Consider the following 27,031-nt stretch of genomic DNA (forward strand, 5'->3'; position numbering starts at 1 on the left):
GGGCAATGGCCCACCCTGGCCTCCCCAGGGTAGTTTACCATACTCATAAGCGATACTTATGTGAAAACATATGAATTAGGACTAACCCATGATTTACCAAATAAATTATTTTATACTAATGCACTATTTTTCTTTTAAATAATAATTTTTAAATTTTGTCTGTAAATATAAGTAATAATACTTATTACCTAAGTAATATTTACTTGCAATTTGTAATAATAATTGTTTATCAAAATAAAAACAATCAATTGACTAGGTAACTTCTTTTAAATTTTTGTGTTAAACTTTTACATCAAATAATAGGTATAATTTTATAATATACAATAAATATCATCCTGAAATTCTTTTTTGGCACTGCACAAAGTAACAATTTTCACTGCACAATTACTTTTCTTCCTGCACAAAAGGTGTCTCCCTCCACACTAAAAAAAACGCCGAGTATAAGTGAGTACAACTACGTAAACGGCGGTGATAGGCGGTATCGTCTCACCTAATCGGATACTATAAGCTTGATGACGTGGAAATCTATACCATTGTCCATTAATAAGCATATAATATTGTGGTACCGCCGGTAACTATACATTTTCAATTTTGTGTGGATCGTCCGAACGGTTAGGTGGTAAATACCAGGCGACGGTTATCGTGGTGACTATACCGACTCCGCAAAACTTATCGATATTGGTTCAGTTGCTCGATAGACATTTTTTTCATAAAAAATACAACTACAATTTTTTTAGTACATGCCTAATAGATTATGAATAGATTTTATGACAATATGAACATTTTAATTTATATTTTAAAATTATTATGGATTTTAAGACGAACGATCTATTTATTGAATAGATATAAATACATACTATTATATACATTTCCCAAGGGTGGGGCTAATGCTCCTAAGCCCCTTCCCCTGGATCCACGACTATTGCCAAATTCGTACAACAGACATAGTCGCGACAGACGATCAAAACCACGAATACCAACAATCGTTTTACCGACGTTTTCGGAACTTTTTTTTACAAAAATAAAAAACATTTTTAGTCTTCGTTATCGGAAAATACTATAGCCAACAGTATTGTTATTCCGTTGTCGGCCGATTATCAATGTGCAGACGTCGTAGTATGACGTCAATGAGACCATAACGGAAAATGTAAGTATTACGCAATGATAAGAAATTTAACTCGCTGAGCATTTTTTTATTGTGTTTGATCACGCGTGTCTTTCGATATAATCGATATTATAATATATTAATATGCAACGCGATAAAAATTTCATAGAAAACAAAAAACTCACTAACCAATAATTGTGCTGCGATAGCAAAATATCAATTAAACACAATACTAAATATTGTATCATTATTCGACTTTTTACGGTCGGATCGGCGGATCGCTTATTACACCCCCATCGTGGATCGCCGGTTTAGGACGACGAAACGGTGAGCTGCATAAATCACCTAAAAAAAATCGATGATTATTTAGCGAGGAAAAAACTTGTAAATTATAATTTAATTATAATAAGTACCTAATATCTATATATTATAATAGCTACCTAATATTAAATAATTTATACATTTTTTTTTTTTTTTGTACAGGTGCCTCAGTTAAAACTTTGGCCCCTGGGCCTCAAAATATCTTAATCCGGGCTTGGGGCTGGACCTATGGACTCCGACCACCGGTCGATAGAGACGAATTAAAAAAATATATATACTTTTACGACTTGAGATAATATGGTTTAGCAGTGCACGTGAATATCTATATTCTTATACAGTTTATTTTCTAAATTCGTCGTTTTGTCGTTGTGATAGTAAAATTTGAAAACAACATTGAGCGTTAAAAAAATGTATCGTTGTACCTAATTTTTATTTGTAATGATAAGCCTCGGAAGATGTGTGTTTAAAAACCTTTATTTAATTAAGAAACAATTTTTCATAGCCAGCACAGCCTGCATAATGTTGTTTTCTTGAAATGAAATATTTAACATTTAACAATGCTTTTATTTGGAATATTAAGTCAAACTGACGGGGTGCGTACCTAATCAAGTCCAGGAACACCCGGCGTCATTCTTGTACTTGAAATGCAAGCATTATTGTGGCCAACGTAAATCCTACGGTGTTCGCGAAATTGTAAAATTGTATAATCGTTTCGGTGTTTAAATAGTAAGTAAATGAAATACAAGTCAGGGGACATAAAAACCCATAAAAATAAAATATATTAAAACCGGTGAAAAAATATAATTACTGTATTCGCTGGCCATCGAGTGATAAAGTGATCAAGTAGTGGGGTCCATCTGTGCATCGGTCGATGTATAAACTAACAATACTCCACATTTCCGTTTTGACTAACATAAGTTTCGAAATCGCGGACCCCATGACCAAATTTTTTTCGAATACTTTTTTTTTCAAAACATCTCATGTCGTCATAATCAAAATTATAATAATTCTTATTTTATATTACAAATTACATAAGTAGACATAACAAAACATACACATTTATAAATTTTTTTATTACACTTTTACACAATTTTTTATAAAAACGTAGTATAAATGTATAATTGAGTACGATCGATCAACTACACTTAGTGGCAGTAAATAGTAAATTTAAGACTGCCGACTAGAGTGCTGTACGCCTGTACATTTCGTATGGACAAGAAAAACTGATAAATAAATATTAATAGGTAATAAAATTATTTGGTGTAGAATCTACACCTAGTATCTAACACTATACTTAATTGTATCGAATTTCATTATATCTCGCCATCAGCGTGGTATGGATAAAATAGGTCTATCTAAAAATAAAAATAAAATAATAATCCAACAATATTGTAATAATGCACTCATGTCACTTATTGACACATCGTATGTGTTAAAGATTCTGCAGACCATGGGTTAAGATCCACTGTTCTACGGTACTAATGTTAATATATAAAATATGAACCATTCACTATAGAATGTGATTATTATTGATGGTCGCTCAATAGTCACACAAACCAATTCAGTTTTGGAATGTTACAAGAGATCAATGAAATCAATTTCTGTACAGTTGATAGTGTGTCTTATAAAACGTTGTCAACAATATTGACCGAAAAATGAGGTAACTGATAGGTGGTGGGTGTTGCATATTAAGCAACACAACATAATACAATAGTGTTTATAATATATTGTTTATAATCAATGATAAAAGACAAAGGAATAACGTTAAGCTTACGGCAGTATCAATTATAGTAACAAACACCATATTTTTTAAGATCATGTAGCTTGACATGGACCTTATAAATTTTACAAATACAACACAAAATCTATTTTAGTTCGATGGTTCAACAAACATAATATTATTATTGTGGAAAATTGGTAAGTTAAGTAATGGTAAGTAACCATTCAAATACCAATTTGAGTGATGTTTAAAAAAAAAAAATGTTTAGGTTAAAACTTAAATTAATACAATATTATAAAATATAATAGTTGGGTACAATAGTTAACTATGTATATTAATTATAATTCTTTCAACAAAAACACAGTTATCTTTACAGTAAATTAATGTCATGAATTGTGATGTATTTTCTATCTTTACACGTACAATTTTCAACGAATCTGATTATAAAATATTGAAAATAAAATTCTTTTGTAAGTGAATGTATTTTTATAAGCAATATTTTGATTGATTTTGCTATTATTGTATTAGTTTATATAAGTGTAAACTGTTATTAGATACCTAATGAAATGTACAATAATGTTTGTTCAATTAGAAAATGGAATAATGGGACCACAAGCGCGTACTGGAACAATATTTCAGGCCTGGAAATGCTTAAGATAGGCCAAAAAGATTTTTTAAAAAATAACCAGTTGGGCCATGAACATAAATATAAGGCCAGACTAATCATTTCACCTTCGTCATACCTGTCCAGTCCACACCTATGCATGGTTTCTCTCTTACAATGGTATTCCCAGATCCAATATGTTCTTAAATAATATAATTTAGGAACATTATAACAATTAGCAATGTTTACAATATCTAAATTTAATAATTCATCTATTATTAATATAATAATAATAATTATAACAAAATAAAATTATCTGTAAAATATTACAAAACGACTTGTTAATTTAACTAAAATCTATAATCAGTCTTGATCTTATGCTTTAACATTAAAAGACAAATATTTCAACATCAACCCTGTTTTTACATACTCTAGAGATTTCTTAGACCCAAAAGTCAGACTTTATGTCAGTTCTTTTAATAATTTCACAATATTAACCATCTATGAATTAAATAATTGGCATCTAATGTCATCGCAATACAACTAGTGGGTAACAATTTAATTAAGTTAACTTATGTTTTCTTGTGAGAGTACAATTTTTTCTCATTGTCACTATCGCAATGTAAAGTTGTATCCTGAAGTTTTCGTTTACGTTTCATCATCACTTTAACATGTTTCTTTGAACCCATATGGATGTTGTATTGTATGTCATCTGCAACAAAATAAAACAAATTAACCATAGAGAAAACAAAAATGTAAAACAATTTGCTTCATGCACACTACAACAGATTTATTCCAAATCATTACAGCAATAATAATATAATTATTTATCTACACTAACATGAAGAATATTTGGAATCAAATGTACAACAGCAAATCATGTTTTTTTTCTTTAACTGATGATAAAATTGCTTAATAAAATTATTATAAAATTATTTTTTGATGTCTAAAATAGGTCAAATATTATTTGTTAATAACTTCATCATACATTTTTGATCTTTATTAATATCATTATTCATTAATCATTATTCATTACATTTGAAAGAGGTGAAATTTTAAAATGATACTGAGTGTAAGTACTATTTTATAACAATAAAACAAATTTTGAGAAAAAATTGATCATGATAATAATATCCCCTCTCTCCTTGCTTGTTTAGCTCTCAAACTGAATACACAATTTTTCTTCATAATATCACACTACACAATATTACAGTACAAATTTTACTAATTTCAACTAGAGTTTAACAAACTCGTTTAATTTATTCATACACCTATTCATACATATTAAGCTATATAATTTAGTTTATTTATAGTCGAGACCATGTTCTAAGGCTATAAATACCTTACTTAATATTTATACATATATAGTAGTTCTACACCACACAGCCTGTTGTCTTGCCTTTGTATTATCTATCTCGTACAGATATTCCTCTGTCCACCACTTCCTGTTTAAAATCTTAAACTTACCAAGCTCTATAATATTCAAATTGGTACTCTCAGCGGAAATTAATAATTCAACATTCAAAAAGGTACTCATATTGAAAAAAAATAACCAAAAACTAAATATATACTTATTTTGAGTTTAAGTTACCTTGTAAACACTATAATTACGAGCCACCATGACTGCGTAATAAGTTATTACTAATAGGTAACTATCCAAACTACTTAAAAAAATAATAACTGGAAAAAGTTATCGATGGGGGACCAACGCTTGCAGGTAAGACGCCGCCTCGGTACAAACGCGGGGAATAGTCGTTTCGCGGTATAATATAATAGCTAATCAATACAACTATTAATCACACAGTTATCGACAAAACATAAAATATTTTCAGATTACATCTACCTCTCTCTCTCTCTCTCTCTCTTTCTCTCACACACACTCGGTTATCGCAGGCGTACACACACGACTGACGATCGCGTGGCGTCTGAAACTCACTGGAAAACGGTCTGGAACAGTCGTCGCAATAAAAGTCGCCGTAAACGGGCAAAACGGTTTTCTGGTCACTGACGTCGATCGGCTCCAGCGTGTGTTGACCGCGAGGTTTTCGGCCCAGCACGACCTGCGCCAAGTCCACCGCCCGGTCGCTCAGCCGCTTCCACTCCTCGAGGTCGGTGCAGTCCAGTCGGTACACCGAGACGGCCTACAGTGTGTGGAGAAAAAAAAAGGTTATAGTGACGACTAAATACTATACCGGACATGCTATAACAGGGGTCACCAACTAATTTCTACAATGGTTCGTTTTGAAACTGACCAAACTTTCCACGGTCCAGAACACATTTAAATACCCAATGACTTTTTTCATACATTAACAATTAATAACTACTAAATTGCAATAAAACGTACCTACTTGGAAGCGAGCGTCTAAGGTTACTAACCTAACCTATCAGTCAACTTCTCTGAATTATTTTTTGCACCTATATGGGCTTTCAACGTAACGCTCGGTGAAGGAGACACGTAAATGATATATATTATATATGCATACCATGCTCACAATATCGGATAATATTTTTATTCGTCATTTCATTATAAAAACGTAATGTAAAAACTATATTATATATTTTATCATTACGCAGCCATTAGGGTCCATAAAAAACGTGTCTGCGGTCCGGAGGCGGACCACGGGCCGCCAGTTGGTGACCCCTGTGCAATTATGTAGTTTTCATTTTCGCTATCATTGAGCATAATTATGTTAGGTACTGAAATGTTCAGCGTTTATTCCAAGTCTAAGGAAAATTCCACGTCCGGTGTTATCTATAGCTGACATGCCAAAATTGATTTGCTCGTAGATAATATATAACACGTAAACCGTATACCTTATACGAAACACACACTATACCGTATAAGCTTTTAGCTCAGGCATACGGGGCATTATACCTTATATATGTAACTATCTATTATGGGGTGTGCCCTCGTGGCTCAAAGGTACCTTTAACCAGGTATAACTAGTGCTTTTAAGTCCTCTATGCGGCGGAAATTCTCGAGTTCGAATCAAATTTTTTTTAAATAAAAATACTGTTTCATTCTTACCAACGTCACCCTGCAATCTCACCCATCTCTTCGTTCGAAACCCAAGACGAGCAAAAGCAAAAACAATTGTTTTTACTAATTATACTATTAAGGCAGAAAATAATATGCAAAAACCAATTTTATAATGTATAATATTATTATGCTGCAAAAAAAATTACCAAATTTAATCGATAAAGCAGTATGCCTTGAAAAATATAATTTTAATGTGGTAATGCGATATTTTAAAACCGAAGTTTAAAATCAAACGATACACAACTTAATATAGGTAATAAATTATGATTACAGTTAAGTCGTGAAACTCGAACCTCGATAACTCGAAATACTTGAAAATTCGAATTTTTTGTAACACTCGAACGTATTATTATAGTCTCGTTAACTCAAAAATAAAATTGTGATTTATAGCTTAGTCGTAGAAAAAATATATAGGTACTAATATAAGTTATATTCCTAGGTACAAATAATTATGCATCAGTAATTCCGAATATTATGAAAACCGAAAAAAAAAAATCAAATATTATTTCGGCGAACTAAGCAATGTCAGCATTACAAGCTGTTAGTCAATTTGTCGAATCTGTCGAAGGCGTGAATATACTTATATATACAAAAGAGCGGGGAAATACGAAATTTTAATAAACTTCCAATTCATAAAATATGAATAACAAAATATTTTTATAATGATACCACTGAGTGTTTTTTAATTTTTACTATCATAAGATATTTCATTATAAATTGCTTATATTGCAATTTTAGGTGGGTAATATGTAGGTATAGTTCACTTTTTTAAGTTCAATTTTACACACGTAGTTTATATAATGTGTTCAAAATTGCATTTTATTGTGCTACTCAAAATTTCGACTTAATTTTAATAAATTAGATAGGACTGTTACGGAAAAAATTTTTTTTTATCCTCTTTCAACTAATGGACTTTTTGGGAATTATGACTTATTTACACTTTATTTTTTAAACAATACGTTTTCCTTATAAAATATATTTATTTATTTATAGACGCTCATCAAGCGTTACAGAAGAAAAAATGGGCCTAGGATGCAGTGGGAAATGGGCAAGTAACATAATATACTACAAAATATACAAGTCCGCGACGCTGATCACCCCTACGTCCTATACGGCTATACCTACTCCTATCTACGAGTGGCAATTATTATGATGAGCACGTGTGTCATTGTCACATAAGTTTCGTCATGTCACCTGTTTGTCGTTGGGCTTGAGGAAACGGTTGTTGATCCACCGGATCTGACGTCTGGCGTATTTTTTTGTCATGTACTTCATGGCGACGAGCGCGTCCTCCAGACACTTGCGGCCAGCCTCGGTATCGCGGCCGTCGACCGGCAACTCCAGGTACTGCTGGAACTGTTTCAGGCCGATGCACTGCAACACGCCCTTCGTAAAGTCCAAATTGAAGCTGAAACGCATCGCACAATAAAACCGATTAATAACCGGCGGGCTCTCGTATACAAAATATATTATATTATATTAGGCACCTCTATATTATATCGTATATTATTATGACGCAAAAAAAAAACTACGATAGTAAAATAATTTGAAAAGCAACAAAAAAAAAAAAAACAACTCGGCGGATCGTGTTAACACTCATTACACGTTGATAATGCGTCGAGAACATTTACAGTACTTAAAATGAAAAAATTCGCTCGAACCGGTTATGCGCCACGAGCGGAATACGAATGTATAAAACAGTATATTATATAGGTACCTATACGTATAATATATAATATATAGGTACATACAATTATTATAGGAGATATGTTATATGCTATGTGTGCACTGCAAAGTTCTCTCTATGTATATACAAATATAATAACGTCGTGCGTCGTACTACAGCGTGCGGTATTATGTGTGTGCACTGTACAGTGTATATATACCCCATAAATCGCATTTATTTAATGTTTATAAACGCTTTGCGTAAAATGTATATGCCCTCAAACGATTATTATTCGCATACTTGGACAAATACTGCAGCTAGGGGGTTTTATACGGCACAGTTTAAGTGTATAATATATACGTACGTATTATAATCGTAGGTTTTTTTCGTCTGCGATTATACATTTTTGGACTTGGGCAGATATGCGAGCCGACCTATCCTTACTCCACAGATGTACATACAATACGCGTACACTGTACATCTTTAAATTATAGTTAGGAATATACTCAGCCCAGTGCTCGCATTCATACGCCACGACAGTAGTCGCGTTGTAGAGCATAATATATTATAATATAATATAATAATGACCATAAACTGAACGTATATAATAATATTATAACTTATATACAATCGAACCAATGGAAATATGTTTGTTTGTGTGAGTGTGTGTGTGTGTGTGTGTGTCCGGAAGTAATAAATCGTTCGTCGAACGCGTTCACAGTTTGTTTTGAATATTATAATATGGTCCAAACGGTTCGTTTCGTTAAATACGAGTAAATATATGGTTGCACAAAGGATAATAACAACAAGACGATAATACCATAAAATATTATCCGTAGGTCGTACTTAAATAGTTCATAAAAATCATAACGTATAAATCGGTTCCCGTCAAAAAATTTAGTGATTTGGAAATTCCCTCCCACCACGTGAAAGAAGAATCGAAGAATCGATGTCAAAGGGTGATTCATTAGCTGAGAACATGCTCACATCTACAGTTTGGAAAATAAATACATAATAAAACTGAACGATATACTGTAGAGTAATAACTTTATCCCGCGATATACGATTTTGACCTTGTACAATAAAATTCATAAGATTGTATCGGATGTAACGATGTATATACACATTTTAAACACTGCACCTATATACGTATATAAAATTATAATATTTCGTTGCCGACAATTTGACGATAAATCTCAGTTACCGAAACGATCAGTAAGTGGCCCTGCAAAGGAAACCACGGCATACGATGATGTTGTATTCTATACGTAACATTTTAATATACTATATATATTAGTATATATATTATTTCAAACAGTATAAAATTAAGGGGATTCGATACCGTGATTTTCTGTTTTTGTCTAACACACACGTGACATAGGATTTTAGATATGTTTTTTGCCAAACATACCAATTGATCTAAAGAAGCGATAAGAATTCTAAAAATAGATTTAAATTTGTCGTCGAGTCTATTTGAAATCGACTTTGCCACATTTTTGATTTTTTGATTTTAACTTCTCCAAAAATTGAAATACGAACATTTTTAAATACTTTTTTTTATTTGACATTTTTAGGAATTTGGAGGATAATAACAAATATGAGGGAAAGTCGATTTCAAGTAGACTTGACGACAAATTCAAATCTGTTTTTAGAATTCTTATCGCTTCAATAGATCAATTGGAATGTTTGGCAAAAAACACGTCTAAAATACTATGTCGCGCGTTTGTTGGACAAAAACAGAAAATCACGGTATCGAATCCCCTGAATGTCGGTAAGCTTACCATGGTATGTATGCCACAGTATTTATAAATTGTGGTCCGTGTGCAAACAAACGTAGGTACCTACGTATACAATATAGACACGCTCCCTTGAAAACAAACTTTCGGGGATGTATTAAGTGGACTGCACACGGTCGTGATATTATGTAACACTTGTAAAAGTAAACACAAGGGTACCTAATATTGTAAGACGTCATTGGGTATACTTTGATTCAGAGAGACCGTGTTCATTTATAAAGTCATCGTAAAGGCACGCACAGACTAATAATTCTAACAGCAATAAGAGTGGCATAAAAAACAAAGCTATCAAAATTCGTCATATCAGCCACCCATGTTTATAATATCAACGGAATTAATATTTTTGACTAATATTATCGATATATATATATTTAATATTATATAAAATATAATCTACCACCCCTAATATACAAGCTATATAATATTATCTAATGTTTAAATTTGATTTGTTTGCAGATTTTAGAGTTTCGTATATTATTTGCGTTAACCGACTGCTGGTTCGGAATGTTCGTCTTAACCGTGTACGATAAAGTCATATAGGTATAATATAAACCAACGACGAGATGACTTACTTGTCTGTACCGGTCATTTTGGAAAGTTCTTTTTTGAACTGGCAAAGCTCGTCGACCAATCCGCGTTCGACCATCTCGTCCGTGCGTTCTTCGAGCCGTCTGTTCAAAACGTCCTGGAAAAAAATAAAAATAAAAATCCAATAAATACAAACGGCAAATAAAATGAGACACACATAAAACACGTTTCCGAACAAAATATCATAGAAAGAAAAAATACGACATTTCGATCATAATATAGCATATAGGCACACACGAGATTTGTCCACTTTTTCGCACAATTATTATTTTCATCGACGACCGGCGGAGAGTCATTGAACCAGTTATTATATTTTCTTTACACACATACACACACACACACACACACACACACACCACCGCCGTAAATGATTAACTGCCCCGGCAACTATAAAGCCCGGCGTGTTTGAATTATTCATTTAGAGCACATACTTTCACGGTTAATCCGCTAGCCGTCTGTTTATTATAAATATGTATCGTCGCGTTTACGTCCGTATATAATATTATGTATGTATACTCCAGAAAAGCGGACGGAGTGCTTTCACCACTATTATACTCTATATAATATTATATACGCGAGCATAAATAGTAGAGCCTCGGTAATCCGACATATATGGGACCGGAGTGGAGCTGTATCATAGCTATATAGTATATTATATTATTGTCGGGTCGTCGAATTTGTCGGATATAATCGGAATTAATAATAAAAAAAAATATATATATGTTTTTTATCATATTATACCTTATCATATTTTGTAATCTATAAACGTCAGACCGTTGTGCAAAATGTGCGTTGCACACTGCGGAATTCTATTACAATATATATACAGACATATTATACAGTAATTATATAGTGTATACTGTATACACATAGGAAAACGTCCGCCCGTTGTGCAGTTGATAAACGAAACAGCAGTCGGCAGTAGATAAACAGTAATTTTTTAACTTCTATCCATCTCTCCAGTTCTATAATCTATATGTTATATACTTGGTAGTTGGTTATGGCTTTAACATTTCCTGCACGTGAATTGTATTTCTTTTCTACGCGAAACCTGCGTAAATCACCGCTTTTTAAAACGTTTGCAGACGAATAACCATGTCTTTGCGTAAACATGTCTACCGAGCTGTATATTATATAAGTATACCAAAATCAACCTAATTGTTTTAGATGTTATTCCCATTTTTTTAAATTTTTTATCATATTTTACTGATTGATTTTATTTACAGCCTTATAGAATAGTCGAACACGCGCTTTATACCGTGTTATTACATGTTATTAGCTGGTAAAAACTAGCATGTAAATGTTTTTTTTTTTTTTCAATTCAACCGATTTATAATTCCATCAAAACGATCGTTGTCGCCGAACTATTACACAAACATTTATCAATTTTAATTACGATTGTAGACCCTCGACCGTTCGATGTATACAATATGCACAACGATGACCATATAGGTACAACCGGCCGAAACAGACATCAAAGAGGCACGCTCTTTCCGGTACTATATACTATTATACGCATTAAGTTACGCACATTTAAACTTTCAAATCATCTATAGTCACGTTCGGGAGAGGTGTATTTTCAAGCCCTCGGCTACAGACAGACCAGACTGAGCCCGTCGAATTATTACCACGCCGACAATGTAGGGGTGACCAAACACGATATATTAAAAACTAGGATTAGTATATACCGCGTATATCAAACGTCCTCCGCCAAAACAAATACTAAAAACTAGGGGGATGCAACACCAATACAGTATAATCCCCCCAAAAATTGCTTTTCGATAATACATATTAAGTAGGAAGATATGTTGACCCTCTTTCGAGCCCGACTTTGCTCCTCATAATATAATGAGATTGTGGTTCCAGCTGGAAACCAACTCAGTATTTTCGAAGTAAATCACCGACAATATTATAATATATATTATGTAGGTAACGATCAATCGTCGTCGGTAAACAGCTGTCTCGTTTTGCAGCTATCCTCACGTCTTGCAGGACGAAGATGCGAATATAGGTGCATAATATTAACATTACTTTAAAAGCTATACAGTTAAGGCAAATACCCATTGGCTACAGGGATATATATATATATCAGGAAAATCCTAGCAATGATATTCGCCGCAGGCAGAACTCGCGAGTAAGGAAAACATTCAAAGATGAATCGTATACGATGCCACTGCGGGAAGAAGCAGGGCGCTACGGGAAATTTTCCGCGAAAAATCGTCAATACAACAATAATAGTACAATATAAGACCGCGATAACGCACGAACGTCATCGGAAAACGAACGAAATCTCCTAGAATCTCCGAGTTGGAAAAACAATATCGGAAAACCGACGGAGGAGTGGGCACGTTATTATTGCCGTAAGACCGCAGGATATAAATGGCGTCCCGTTTACATTTCGTGCCGAGCAAAAAGAACCGACAAGACCGCAGAACAAATGAAAATACCTATACCGCCGTCGCCGTCCTACGCGTTATATTATACAGTTTCAAGACGTATATTATATACGTGTACCTCTACTATATACGGGCTTTTTGGCTCGAAACGTCAGTCCGCGTCGGCGCCGCAGCTTTGAAAAAAATACGGGAAAATAAAAAACCACCTCGTCGCGGTCCGGTCACGAAACGACCGCAGCAGAAAACGTGACGGAACGCGCCAGGTCTCCACTCTCTGTACCACTACCGCGGTCGCGGTGCCGAGGGCTAAGGTGAAGCGTCGCGTGATTTTATTAAAACTCTGCCGCCGCCGCTGAACCGCCGTACGGCGACGCGACGTCTTCACGACGCACAACTTAATATTTCGATAAAAATACAATTCTTTGGCCGCCGACTCAGCAGAAGGTTTTTTTCGTTTTTGGCTGCAAGACCCGTGAGCGTCACTACACCACGTAGTGATTTGTAATATTATTACTATTATTATTATAAATTATAATTTCTATACGCACAGCGGACATAGGTACTATTATTATAATATTGTAATATAATTACTTAATTATACAATAAATGCTACGAAAACCGATATGACATCATCGTACAGTTGAAGCGTTACAACATTTAGCCAAACTAGTGTTACCTTATTGATTTCTTAAAGTTAATAACAATTTAGATGTCGCACAGATATTCAAATTAATTACCATTTAAATGTTAATGATTCAAATTTTAAAACGATTATAATTTTACATAAAATAGAATCCAACATAATATTGAAAAATAACCGTTAGCAGAGTCTGCAGAGATAATATCGTATAATATTATAGGCAGTGGCGTATTTAGGGGGGAGGGGGGAGAATTGTCCCTGAGCACCAAATTTTAAGTCTCTCAAAGGGGCGCCGTCGGTACAGGTCAAATTTTTTTTTTAAAATGACGTTATAACAAAAAAAATATTTATTTTTTCATTTAATCGGTTTTCTTGAGAAATTATATTAGTGATAACCTGTATCTTTTCATATTATATCTTTTACATTTTTATACATATTTATATAATGTATTGTATATTATATTGTCATAGGTACGTACAATTTAGGAAAAAAGGCTAAAATCTAAAATTATGATTTGTTGTATTTAATTATAGTGGTTGACTTTTTTATTGGGAATAAATGGAGTGGTAATGGTAAAATAAAAGAGTTCTCTATAAACTAGTGGAAGCATAAGTGCAACAAGGGGGATAATACACATTGGGCAAACCCAACGAAGGGAAACAATTGTAAATTACGCCTGGTATTTTTCAGGTATAAATTATTTGTGTAGTAAATTGCGCCCAATAGAAATATTATTTTTATGATAGTCATTTAGCGAATCAATACGAGTTTTTATACTACATAGACACTTTGTTTCACCCGAAGACAACTTACGTCTTAGTTTTTAAAATTTATTAGTATGGTAGATTATAACATCATTTTCTTTCTGGCTAAATCCAGCATATGTATAATATCCATATTCCAGTGTTGCACGCAAACGGCTTACTAAAATATAACCTATACGTAAAGTCGTTGTATACACGTAAAGGCATTACGATTATAGCGATAAACGTACGGCTTATCCACCAATAAATGAACAGTATTTTTTAAAATACACATAATAGGTGACGATGAATTTAAGGTCACTTAGCTACTATGGGCGCAATTAACTATACCCATTTTGGAAACCAGTATTTACTATAGTATTTTTACTACCTGCTTAATGTGGACGCAATTTAAAAGTGGCCATACATTTTGGGGTACCTACAACATTAAACGGAGAGAAAAAGTAAATTTTCTAATTAGAGGGAAAATAATTAATCTAATTAATCAGAAACTAAGAAAAAAAAGGGCGCCAAAATCGTAAATACGCCTTTGGTTATAGGTACACCGTACACAGGTAGTATTATTATGTATTCATTATTATGATTTATTTTAAGTATAATTCCTTTTATATTATTTTGCATTATTTTGTACCTAATTATTTAAACCAAAATAATTGCATTATTGGTTAGGTTTTTCAGGTCGACTTTTAAAAAGATTGAAATTCCTATATACATTACATAGGTAGTAACGTCATACAAATGATCCGCGGAAATATAACAAATTGTACTCGTCTTATTAAATCTCTAATATTCGCAAATTCGACAATACGCATTATATCAGGCATTTTATTAATCAGCACAAATGTATTGCGTGGTTTGGGTCAAAAGTCGCCGTCTATATTGCAGATCAACGAGTTTTATTTCAGGCGTTTTACGATTCATCCCGAATTGTACCAGTTGATAACGTTCAGGCAGAATAATATTTACAAAAATTAAACCAATTAAATTACCAATTAAAATATAACATTTCCCAGTATAAATTGATCGGTTAATCGATTTCTTTAGTTGGACAAATTACAATATTATTATAGTAGGCATGTAAGTTATATTGAGTGTCGTGTTATCCACATTGGGAGGATCTTAGCACGACCAGAAAAATTCAGAAATAAAATTAGGTATAGGTTTCTATATGTTGTAAGAATTAATGACAAGTAAATTTTATCTAGGGTTTAACATATTATTATTATTATACGTTTAGTAAAATATTCAATTTAAAAAAATTTAAAACTACTTTACCTTTATTTAAAAATAAAAATATGATACGTATATGTTGTAGGTAGTGTTCCAGAAATTAAAACTAAAAATATATATGCCATGAAAATATTGTTATATTTTGCAATTTTTGCAATAATTTTTTTCACTCTAAAATCGTTCTGGAACAATATTTGAGTGAGCATAATATATACTTTATAGATAATTTATTTTATACAATTTCTTAATTGCGGAACAACCAATAAGTGGGTTATAGATACTGTACTAGTATATTGAAACGGGAGACGACCTCATAAATTACTATGAAATACTACAAAATACAAAATTTACATTTTTTAATTTAAAATTTTGTTTAAGTAACATGTCAAACTCATTAGAAATGCTTGCGCTGACATCCTCTTGATATGGCGAAAACCCGTTAACGTAGAATATTTTTCTTATAAGTACACCCACCTACTTATAAGCTATCTGGCGCTATCCGGTTCACTGCGTACGACCAGAGAACGGGTAAACTATTTGCGTTTTTGAAAATGTGAACCAACTCACATTAAATTTCGGTTTAGGACAATATTTTTGCGGACTTTGTCCCGAATCGTTTACACACACCGACTCCAGCATCGAGTGTTATAATAACTTTTGCTTTGCTTGGATTTCAATCGACCAGATTAATGGTCGTAGATTGTTCTGTATATATATATACAATTAAGAATTTGTTTTTTCACACAACAAACACTTTAACAAGGCGCTCGCCGTCGACTCTTTGACCTAAAACGATGCACGTAAACACGTCAACAACTAATCGCGTTCAATCTGTATAATAATATGTAATACACGATTTCCGATCGACTTACATTGTATGGCAGGGCACCGAAGTGCGGTCGGATATCTGATTATATTAATCAGTGATTATACGATAAGAACATTTCAACAAAAGTTAATCGGTAAATCGCTATATCATTATGTTTGGAACTTGCGCATTCGCGTAAAACGGAAATCATTATCAGCTAAAATTGTTTACATTTTTTTTTCGTTTCGAGTTCTTGAAACGACACCCCAAAACATATTGTTCGTTGATTTCGATAGTCCTTCGCGATACAGTCTATCGTACCCGACTACAATATATAACACATAATAATAAAATACGTGAGATAAAATCGTTTTCTGTTTCTAAATTTTTTTATATACGTAATATATATACCTATATAACATACAATACATAAACATATACATATACATAGTAAAATATACGATTTTGAGATATATGATATTATATATACACGGAAACGAGTTATTTTCAACTTTTAAAAATACCATTATAAGTTCCCAGACGTCGAAATGTGTGCTGCTGCCGAGGAAATAATAATATAATTAATCTTAATTCTTAAAATATGATTATAAACGGAATCGTGCGAAAATCTTCTCGCATAATAAAATATACATATATATATATATATATTATATTATATTATATTATATGGTATGCGCGTACAGAATATTTTAATGACTCGTGCGCGCATGCTGCAATTTCATCACTCCGACAATTCCATAGAATTTTATTGCTTTTCCGCACGCTCAATATTATTATTATAATGTATTAAATAATAATGTTCATTCGAACGTTTTGGTGTTCGCCGTTCGAGATTAATTTGTATGCGCCTCGCCGCCGAATTATACGTTTTTCAATTAAAAATTACATTTACTCCGGCGCCGCATGCATACGGAACGTCGATTATTAAACACGAGATACATTTACGGCCAAAAATACTTTGGAGATGACAAAAATATATTATTACCAAGAATCTCGACCGTGCATACTGTGGTTGCATACTGTGGTAAACGTAAATTACATTAACTCCAAATTACAATTTAATTATAATAAAAAATTGTAAAAGGTAATTCGATTAGCTAACGTCTTAAACGCATCTGGTGCAACCTCCTACTTAGCACGTAAGACTAAAACTGAAATAAATTAACCAATTAAATGTGACAGGTAAAAATCCGTAAAAAAATAAAGAAAAATAATCAAAATCATTAACTATACAGATTGTAAACAAAAGGCAATAAAGGTTTTTTCAAGAACAAAATAAAATGATCATAAAATAAATAAAAAATCGTTCCAATAATACAGTACGAATAATAAAACGGCAATAATATACTCGTTTAGAACGTGGCTCGGCGATCTTCTCCCAAAACTCCACTACACATCATCCGACAGTCCGGATTTTTATTGAATCAAAATTTTTTTTTATAAATTAAATTATTTTTTAGTAACTACAGTATTTTCAAGGGTTTTTATAGATTTTTGAATCAACTAGGCTTTATTTTAGATTATACACACTATTGTAATTAAATATTTTACTAAACTTAACATTATAATCTTGATTGAATAAAAAAACCTAGTTGAATAAAAAATCTATAAAAAAAAAAAACCTTAGTAAAACACCTGTAATTAATAGAGAATAATCTATTTTTAGTTAACAATCTATATTAAATAAAAATCTATATTTTATAAAAAAAAAACCAAAATTAAATAAAAACTTAATAGACAACTGTATTTAAAAAAAAAATAATCTAAGTACAATGGAAAAAATCTTGATTGAATAAATAATCTATCTTGATAAAAGACCTTTATAAAAAATCTATTTTGAATAAAAATTAATTTTTCGTTTTTGGAGGGGAAAGAAGGTCGTGCGAATTTTCAAACTAGGCGTGCGAATTACGTGCTATATGTCTGCAGAAGAAAACTTCCGAAAATGTTAATTTGGACCACCGGGAGGAGGGGATGGCGAGACGTGTCACTGCCCCCCCCCATGAATTTTTTGTTTTTCAAGGGGAAGGATAGTCGTGCGAATTTTTAAACTAGGCGTGCGAATTTGTGCGAATTACGTGCTAAATATCTGTATAGTTTGTTTATAGATTTTCCTTTGGTTTGGGGGGGGGGGGGGGGGGGGGGGCTGGTCAAACGTACGTCATTATTGAAGAAAAAAGGGGTGAGCATGCTTGGTGAATCACCCAATATTTGTAAGTTTAAGGCGATGCTGCGATAACCATTCAACGTATTGCTGCACACACTACGACAACGTCACGTCGACAGGGCTGAAACATAAGTGTATGTGTGTGCGGCACACACCCCTCGAGTACTTCTTTTACTCCTAGAGACGTTGGGGATGAGAAGCTGTAGCGCAAAGAAATATATACGTTATGTTGTTATTTTTTGTTTTCAAATTTCCGCGAAAAAAACGTTTGCCTGTTCTCGGGCGTATAATAATAACCGTATAGAAATATACCGCGGTAAGTGCGGGATTCTGGCTTCTGGTCGTAAAACGTATATATACGCTTCACGGGCTCGTATCCTCGGCGAGAGGGATTTCGAATTTCGCGGAACGGAGGCCGACGACAAACACAAAAAAGCCCATCATCATCATCGTCCACGAGAGAGGTTGGTGGAGCCGAGTACGACACGGTCGTCCGATTATAATAATAAAGCGTACCTCGGCGACAACGTTCTGTCGCGGCGGTGGTGAAAGTATATGTGGCGGCGGCGGCGTACTCCGCTCGATATGGACAGACGGGGCCCCGCCGATGAGTCACTCGCACGCACGCACGCACAAACGGTCGGTCGGCCGACGCCCACGACGCCGACGACTATAATAATAATCATAATATACAATACCGGGAAAAAGGCACAGACACGATATCAGCGAGCGTCGACCGTTAACTCGGTTTAGGGTATAAACCGAGAAAGAATTTATTGCCGTTCTCTCAGCGGCGGGCGGTGGTGGCGGTCGTCGTCGTACGCAGTTTACGAGGAACAACTACACAACGCGAGAAATAATATTTTATGCGTATTGTGTTGCAGCGACTCGTCGTCGTTGTCGTCGTCACCTCTTCGGTCGTCCCCGATGATAGTCGCGCGAAAGTCGTCAAACGTATATAATATAAACAACGAGGGAGGCGTAAGAGGTTTTGCGCGATATTTATCATTAATTTCCTACAGACGTCGTTACCGTGTATTTATTATAGTTCATAATATTGTGTACGTCGCAATCGAATTTATATTGTATTTATGCGTAAAAACTATCCAGCAGCATTACGACCAATTGTTTCAGTCAATATATAGTCGTAACTTATAATAAGACAATTCAACGGTAAAAAATGTATTTTGTAAACTTTATAGATTGTTTACAGTTATGTTCTGTATACGTCCGACCCCCGATAACGCGATTCGTCGATATAATTGTGTAATTTATAAAATAATATGTCTAAATTGTTAAATTAAAAATACTGATAACCTAACCGTCATAATCAATAATTATTCAACCGACTGTTGTTCAAATAAATATTGAAACGTTGCAACAAGAAGGGAAACGGAAACCCTCAAATGGTTCGTTGAAATCGGAAATATTCAGTTCCCGAGAAAATTTCGAAGACGATGATGATGATGAAACTGAGTACGCAATTTCACTGTTCTGTGGTGGTTGTATTTTAAATGCAGTTACTAGGAATTTGAAAACCAAACAAAATATTTACCAGATCCTTCTCAATTTGTATGTCATCCAAGTAATATGAGATACAGCCAAACAATTGAATTATTCCAGTTAATAACCCTTTACCTAATTACAAATGCCCCTTTATCCTACACGCTATCCGTTTCAAACACATATTCAAACGGTAGAAGAAACAGCCATCCGTCTATATAGTCTATATACCATCATTACCATTCCTCACTTCTAAACTATCGCTTTTCATCTGCTAAAACTATGACTATAGGTACCTATAAGAATCATGTTCCCTGATGTCTCAAATTAAAATGGTGCTACGACTAATTATAGTTAAATTTAACAGATGAAAACGTCACTAACGAGTCATCTAACCTTTTCTCAAGACTTTATGTAAGAAATAACAACTAAATAAAAAATTATGAATATTGTACAAAAAAAATCATCTACCTAGCTATCGTATATTACAATAAAAAATGATAAATAGTAAAGTAGTGGAAGTACTGCAAACTCAAAAGTCAGAACATAATCCATACAGTGGTTAGGTTAGGTTATAACATGGTATAAAAAAAGGTTCAAGCAAAGGTCACAAAGGTTATGTATTTTTTGGACTATTTTGTTTTGTTTTCTTAAACAATATTAATAATAAAAGTAATTTGTTTTACCACATCCGTTTGTTTAAGTAAATATTTATGAAATGCTAGTCTAATATACTTAATCTGATCAAAGCGTTAAGCAGCATAATAAGTAATAACGTTAAAAACTTTATAAATATGTATATGTATATGTAAACAATAATAATAAGTTGAAACGTATATATTAATAATTAATAGTTAATTTTGAAAAATACACATTAAATGTACTAAAAATATTAATTTCAATGATCGTTCGAAAAAAAATTATCTGTATAGTCACCTCTCCATCCAGACATAGCATTTCTTGATTATAAGGTCAAGCACACCATGAACTACCACTGCGAATAACGCATAAAATTATATTTCGTCGGTCCAGAAACCGTCAGTTTTTCGTTTGCGCTGCATATCTCGTCGTGCAGTTGTTATGTGGTACGTGAAATTCCGTCACTAACAAATGCAATTATAAATATACCTTGTTCAAAGTCCGAGAGAGGAAACGGTAAAACTTTTAAACAAACAACAGCGTTAAAAAGAAAACTACAAAAAATACCAAATTAAATATTTATCAGTGTCGGTCGGCAGGCATGCTATACACTATATGTATACACATAAACGTAGTCTACAGAGATATAACTTCGTCCCCTAAAACAACTACAAAACTTAAACTAATAAAGATAGACATGACAGAGAAAAGTTTTGGAAACGATGTTATTAATTGAGCACTATTAATTATATATATACAGAATTTTAAATAATATAAATGCAGAATAAATTTGGGTGTTTTTTTTTTTACTAATTTTCCATCAATGTTTTATATTTGTTTGTACGTGCGGTTATACATATATTTTTTATTTAAAAAAAATCTCATGTAGGTACCTATAAGAACATGAACGAGTCCGTGAGTGCACCACAGATTACTACGCATAGGTACCGTCAAATACCATTCGAGACTCGAGATTACGATTATATAATATGTTCATGACTTAAGAAATATTACATCACTAAGGAATTATTTTGAACTTAATTAATTTTAAAAATTAATTAAGTTCGATAAATTGTATTATCACTCTACAATTATAATCTATGCTATTACTTTACTTCACTTCTTTTGAACACCACTGTACGTGGTACGTCAATTGTTCCTCGATATGGCACATGCAACAATAAGCAAGGTACCTTTAACTTGTTCATAATTCGTCTTCTATATGACGTCTAAAAACTCAAATCAAATAATATTATTTTGATTGTTATTCCTCATTTTGTTTTTTCTAATTTTTTTTAGATTCTGAGGAAGGTATTGGTTATAAAGAATATTTATTGTAAAATAAATATCAATAAAATTCGTCATGGCGTTTCAGAGAAAAACATATTCTTTGACATTGAGGGTGATTTTTGGTAACAAATTTGATCAAGTTAGTACTGTGAGGTGTCTAAATTAAGAAATCCCCAGTACTTTTTTTAGTAATCGGAATAAAATACAAAAAAAAATATATTCCGTTATTTCGTTTTGATTCAAAAATATTAATCGTAGAAACTTACTACTCCGCGGTAATACCCTTATAATCGTTTCTTATATACAATTAAATATTCAAAATATTTATACTTTAATGTAACCTACCATCGCACAACACCTATTCACACCATTATTCTAAAGTACGTCAGTATTGACTTATAACATGCAACATTTTTAGCAAAAATTAATTAAATGTAATACAAATATTAATATAGATATAATACACCATAAAATATTCTTGCAGAAATAAATACAGTCCACCTGTCTCCTTCACTCATAATCGCTTAAACGCGTTTATCATGAAGTGCACTAAATTCAAATTTAACAAATACATTATACGCAGTGACCTATTGACAAAGTACACTAAAAACCTACATAATGCAGCGGAAGCAAATTCTCTAGTTTCCCGATATACGCATATTATTACATTGAAGAAAAAACGAGTTTATAACTATTTTACTAGTTATAATAATAGCGTTTTAACATACCTACCGTACAAACTAATTTCTCTATTATGCAAAAAAAAACCGATTATGATGATATTGGAGATTTATTCATAGCACTCCTTTAAGCGTAAGTATATAAAAGTTACGTTCGCATTAACTCCGTATATTATATTTTGTAGATAAAATAATTGGGTTATTAATTAATTTTTTTCTTTCGATAATTTATAGATAAATGATTTTTATCTATATAGCGCACTTGTGGGTAAAAAAAAAAATAATATTTATAATAATATATTAAATATTAATTGGTTATACTATGTACCGGTGCTCCGGATGCCCATAGGTCAAAAATAACACTACACTGCTGTATGTACCTATGACGAGTTACGTACGATATGTACCTGCAGATAAAAAAAAATACGTAAATTATTTTATTAGGGAATCAATTAGGTATTTAATTCAGTAATTTTTATAATTTCAACACCAGCGTCAATGTATATTGTACTTACATATAAATAGAACAAAACTAAATTTCTGAAACTACTTGATCGCACGCACCGGAAAAAGGCCTAAACATTACATTGATCGATATACTAATATAATACACCATAATATGATATAGTGCGTACACTAGGTAACTATCGAAGCTCGCGGGGAAAAAAAATTCAACTTACTAAAAATGTCGAGTTTTTAAATTCTTAATGTGTTATTGTTATTCGAAGGGGAAATTTATTTGTTTGAGATGTCAAGAATTTCGAGTTATCAAGGTTCGAGTTTTACCGAGAGTATATTGTATTATCACGCGTATAGTTAAGAATTATAATTTTTTGTGTAATTTTAAACGGCTAGGATTACGATTTTTAACGTCATCCTGTCGAAATGCCGACAAGTCGAATAAAAATATACGTTTTAATATCAATTTATTTTTTTCCAGCAATTATGATATATCACTTCAACATTTCAAAAGTTTTTAACACGATCTGCACGGTGCACCCGCAGATTGTTCTTGATGAATTAATTTAACCACCGGCCAGAAGACGAATCGATAAAATGTATAATATTGAATTGAAATTATACTCATATAATATTATTATCGTCGACAGTTAAGGCGTTTATCCGGTCCTCGAGTGCACACGTAAATAGGTATAGCCTACACGCCGCAATATAATAATAATTATTATCATGAAAATCATAATCGTCGTGCGTATTATAATAATATGGCAAACAAAACCACTTTCGTTTTTTCTACAGATCTGAAAACGATAAAAACGATTTGAATAACTAGACCCATCCAAACATAATTAAAAACAATTAAATTTAATTAGTCTTATACTCTTATATTGGCCACAAATCATATTAGTGTTTTTATTATTCGACTACTTTAAATTATCGGTAATATAATAATATAATATAGAACGTCCGATTTAGTAGAACAATACGGCGTACGTAGTGAAATGAAATGAATATTATATATTATAAGTTTCATATAAAATTGCTCGGTAAAATTCGCTACCGGTTTAATGTTCTTTCGAATCATAAAACGATTGAATAATAAATTATAGGTACGTAGTAAACTCGTAGTCGTAGGTAACCATTCAAAATCGCCATTCATTCCAATAATTAGACGGGTGTTTTTGATTTCCAAGGTAAATAATATTATACTTGCACGTCGCGCCAGCTATTACCGATAGCTAATAGTAATAGCACTATTAACCACTATATAATAATGTTATTAACACCGTAAAAAAATCGAACCGCGGGCGCGTGCGAGAGAACTATTTAACGAGTTTTGATGGGAAACGACGAGTGGTTTTTTTTTCTCGAAAAAACGATCGGAATAGGTAAGTATATGTATATGAGCTGTGACGGATTTGGTAGCGTATACAACGCGTTATTCATTCATTTAACAAATGGAAATGAAAAAAGTACGACTGACGAGGATATTAGTATGTTTTATTAGGGAGGTCCGGGCTCTGCCCCCAGCTCGTCATGCTCGCTAACACCTCGGGGGACTTCGCTACATCTTGAAATAAAGAAGAAAAAATTATAGCAAAAAATGTTATAAGTACATTATGAGATGGATAGTAAAATGAAGGTTATTTTTGCCATTGTAGTCATGACAACTTCATTTTTTTTTTATATGTGTAATATGAAAATATACGAACCTTTTATATGTAATTTCGAGAGCTATCATAATGCCGTTATTATAATGGAGGGAGGAAGAGATTGAGTAATAAATTACTAATAATATATTCTAAATACGCTTCAAATGAATCAAAATAATGTATACATAGGTATAGTTCGACTCTGTCTGAATAAATTTACTTTGGAAAGATCAACAAGGAAAAATTGTAGGGATTTGGGCTTATTATTATTGCCAGTGAAATCCTATAAAACAAAATAGCTCTTATATTTATTTTCATACTTTTATCAAAGGTAATAGTAAGATATTTCTTGAAAACAAAAGAGCGAATAGAGTTTATTTATATTCTTGTGAAGTTGATTTTCAATCGTTTTTTCAAATGTTTAGGATATACGTATTTTAATTATTTACCATATCAGACTAAAAAAATAATGATGTACTGTAATCAAAGTAATGTCAAAAATATTGTTTATAATTTTTTATTCTTAGATTTAGAATTGTTTCTATGCTTTATAGTACTGTAAAAATGCTATTATTTACAAACTTTAAAATAGATAATAGATTGGTTAATCGCTTTAATGTCCTTCTTTTTCTAAGTAAATTTGATTTTTATTGTAATTTAATTACTCTAACGTAATAGCTTCCACGTATAACAGATATATATATACACATTTATCTGGATTTAAAATAAACCAGGATCACGTACTTTAATTATAATGAATATAAAAAATTAATATCATATTAGTGTGGCAGCAATCCGTTGGATATCTTTATAATATCTTTCGGTACACACAATTTGGACGCTCGATCACACGCGCGGGTAGATCAAGTCAACTATACGTAGTCGTTATTATTATTGTTATTGTTGTTGTTGTTGTTGTTGATGATGTTGTTACGAATGGGAATAAACACGCAATAATATAATAGTAAATACAGACGACGATTTTCGAACGGGTTAATAACCGTCGTCGAAGCCACCGCGGAGGAGGATGCAAGCAGCAAGCTACACAAACGCTGGTACATGATGAGACGATAATAATATTATAATAGGAATAATATACATATTATATCGAAAGTGCAATGGCAACGGCGCCGCCGCCACCGCTTACGGGTTTCCGGTCGCGTGGGGGCCGCCACCGTCGCTCTCCTATATTTATTTATTTTTATTATCATATATAAGTAGGTATGTATAATATAATAATATCAAACGCTCGCGATCCCTCTCCTCTCCTCACCATCACCTCCCCCCTCCTCCTCCTCTTGGTTCGGCGCACAGGAAGTCGCCCCCGCGAATATCACCTGTCACCAGAGACAATTTTAAACGCTTTCCGTTCTTATATAAACTGCGGGGGAGGCACCGCTAGCTCCACCATCCCTACACTGGACTGACAAAATAAAAACGCTTCGCCGCGGTATACCCTGTACACATATACATTGGTATAGGTACCCGTAGATAAAGTGCAGATTGCATGTGCCATTATAAATTTTATTTTTATTTATATTTATAGATAAAAATGTCAAACAATTAGATAAGTCTAGGGCTCGAAAGTTGTTGCAAGTGGATGTCACTCTGCTGTACAATGGGTTACAGGTGAGTACTAAATATTGGATGGTACCTATTAAATTTGAATTCGATGATATAATATCATTGTGGGTATATAAGAAAAACTATTCTGAGCGGAGACCGTTTGTGAGTGTAGATATTCTTATAGAAATTTTTTTATGATAAAGGTCTTGTATTACATTTTAAAATCTAAGATTTTAAAGAAAATTGTTTAGAAATTTCCAACTCAAAATAATTATCTCATACTCGTGATTTTTACGACTTTTGTCAAAATTTGAACTATAAATGCTTTTAAAGATAATCGTGTATGTATTTTTAATATTTTTCAACTGTTATTGT

General features: G+C 32.7%; 1 protein-coding gene across 1 annotated transcript in view; it reads right to left on the minus strand.

Moving 5' to 3' along the window:
• Positions 1-3,129: 3,129 nt before the first annotated feature.
• Positions 3,130-27,031, minus strand: part of LOC132944127 (tRNA dimethylallyltransferase) — a 106,585-nt gene continuing 82,683 nt past the window's right edge. The window contains exons 5-8 of the mRNA XM_061013309.1: positions 10,825-10,937; positions 7,985-8,198; positions 5,687-5,891; positions 3,130-4,462 (exon numbers count right to left, since the gene is read on the minus strand). Of these exons, the coding sequence (XP_060869292.1) occupies positions 4,323-4,462; positions 5,687-5,891; positions 7,985-8,198; positions 10,825-10,937 (672 nt within the window). The 3' untranslated portion in view covers positions 3,130-4,322. The remainder of the gene's footprint in view (positions 4,463-5,686; positions 5,892-7,984; positions 8,199-10,824; positions 10,938-27,031) is intronic.

The sequence above is a fragment of the Metopolophium dirhodum genome, chromosome 5 (genome assembly GCF_019925205.1).
Source record: "Metopolophium dirhodum isolate CAU chromosome 5, ASM1992520v1, whole genome shotgun sequence".
Classification (NCBI taxonomy): domain Eukaryota; kingdom Metazoa; phylum Arthropoda; class Insecta; order Hemiptera; family Aphididae; genus Metopolophium; species Metopolophium dirhodum.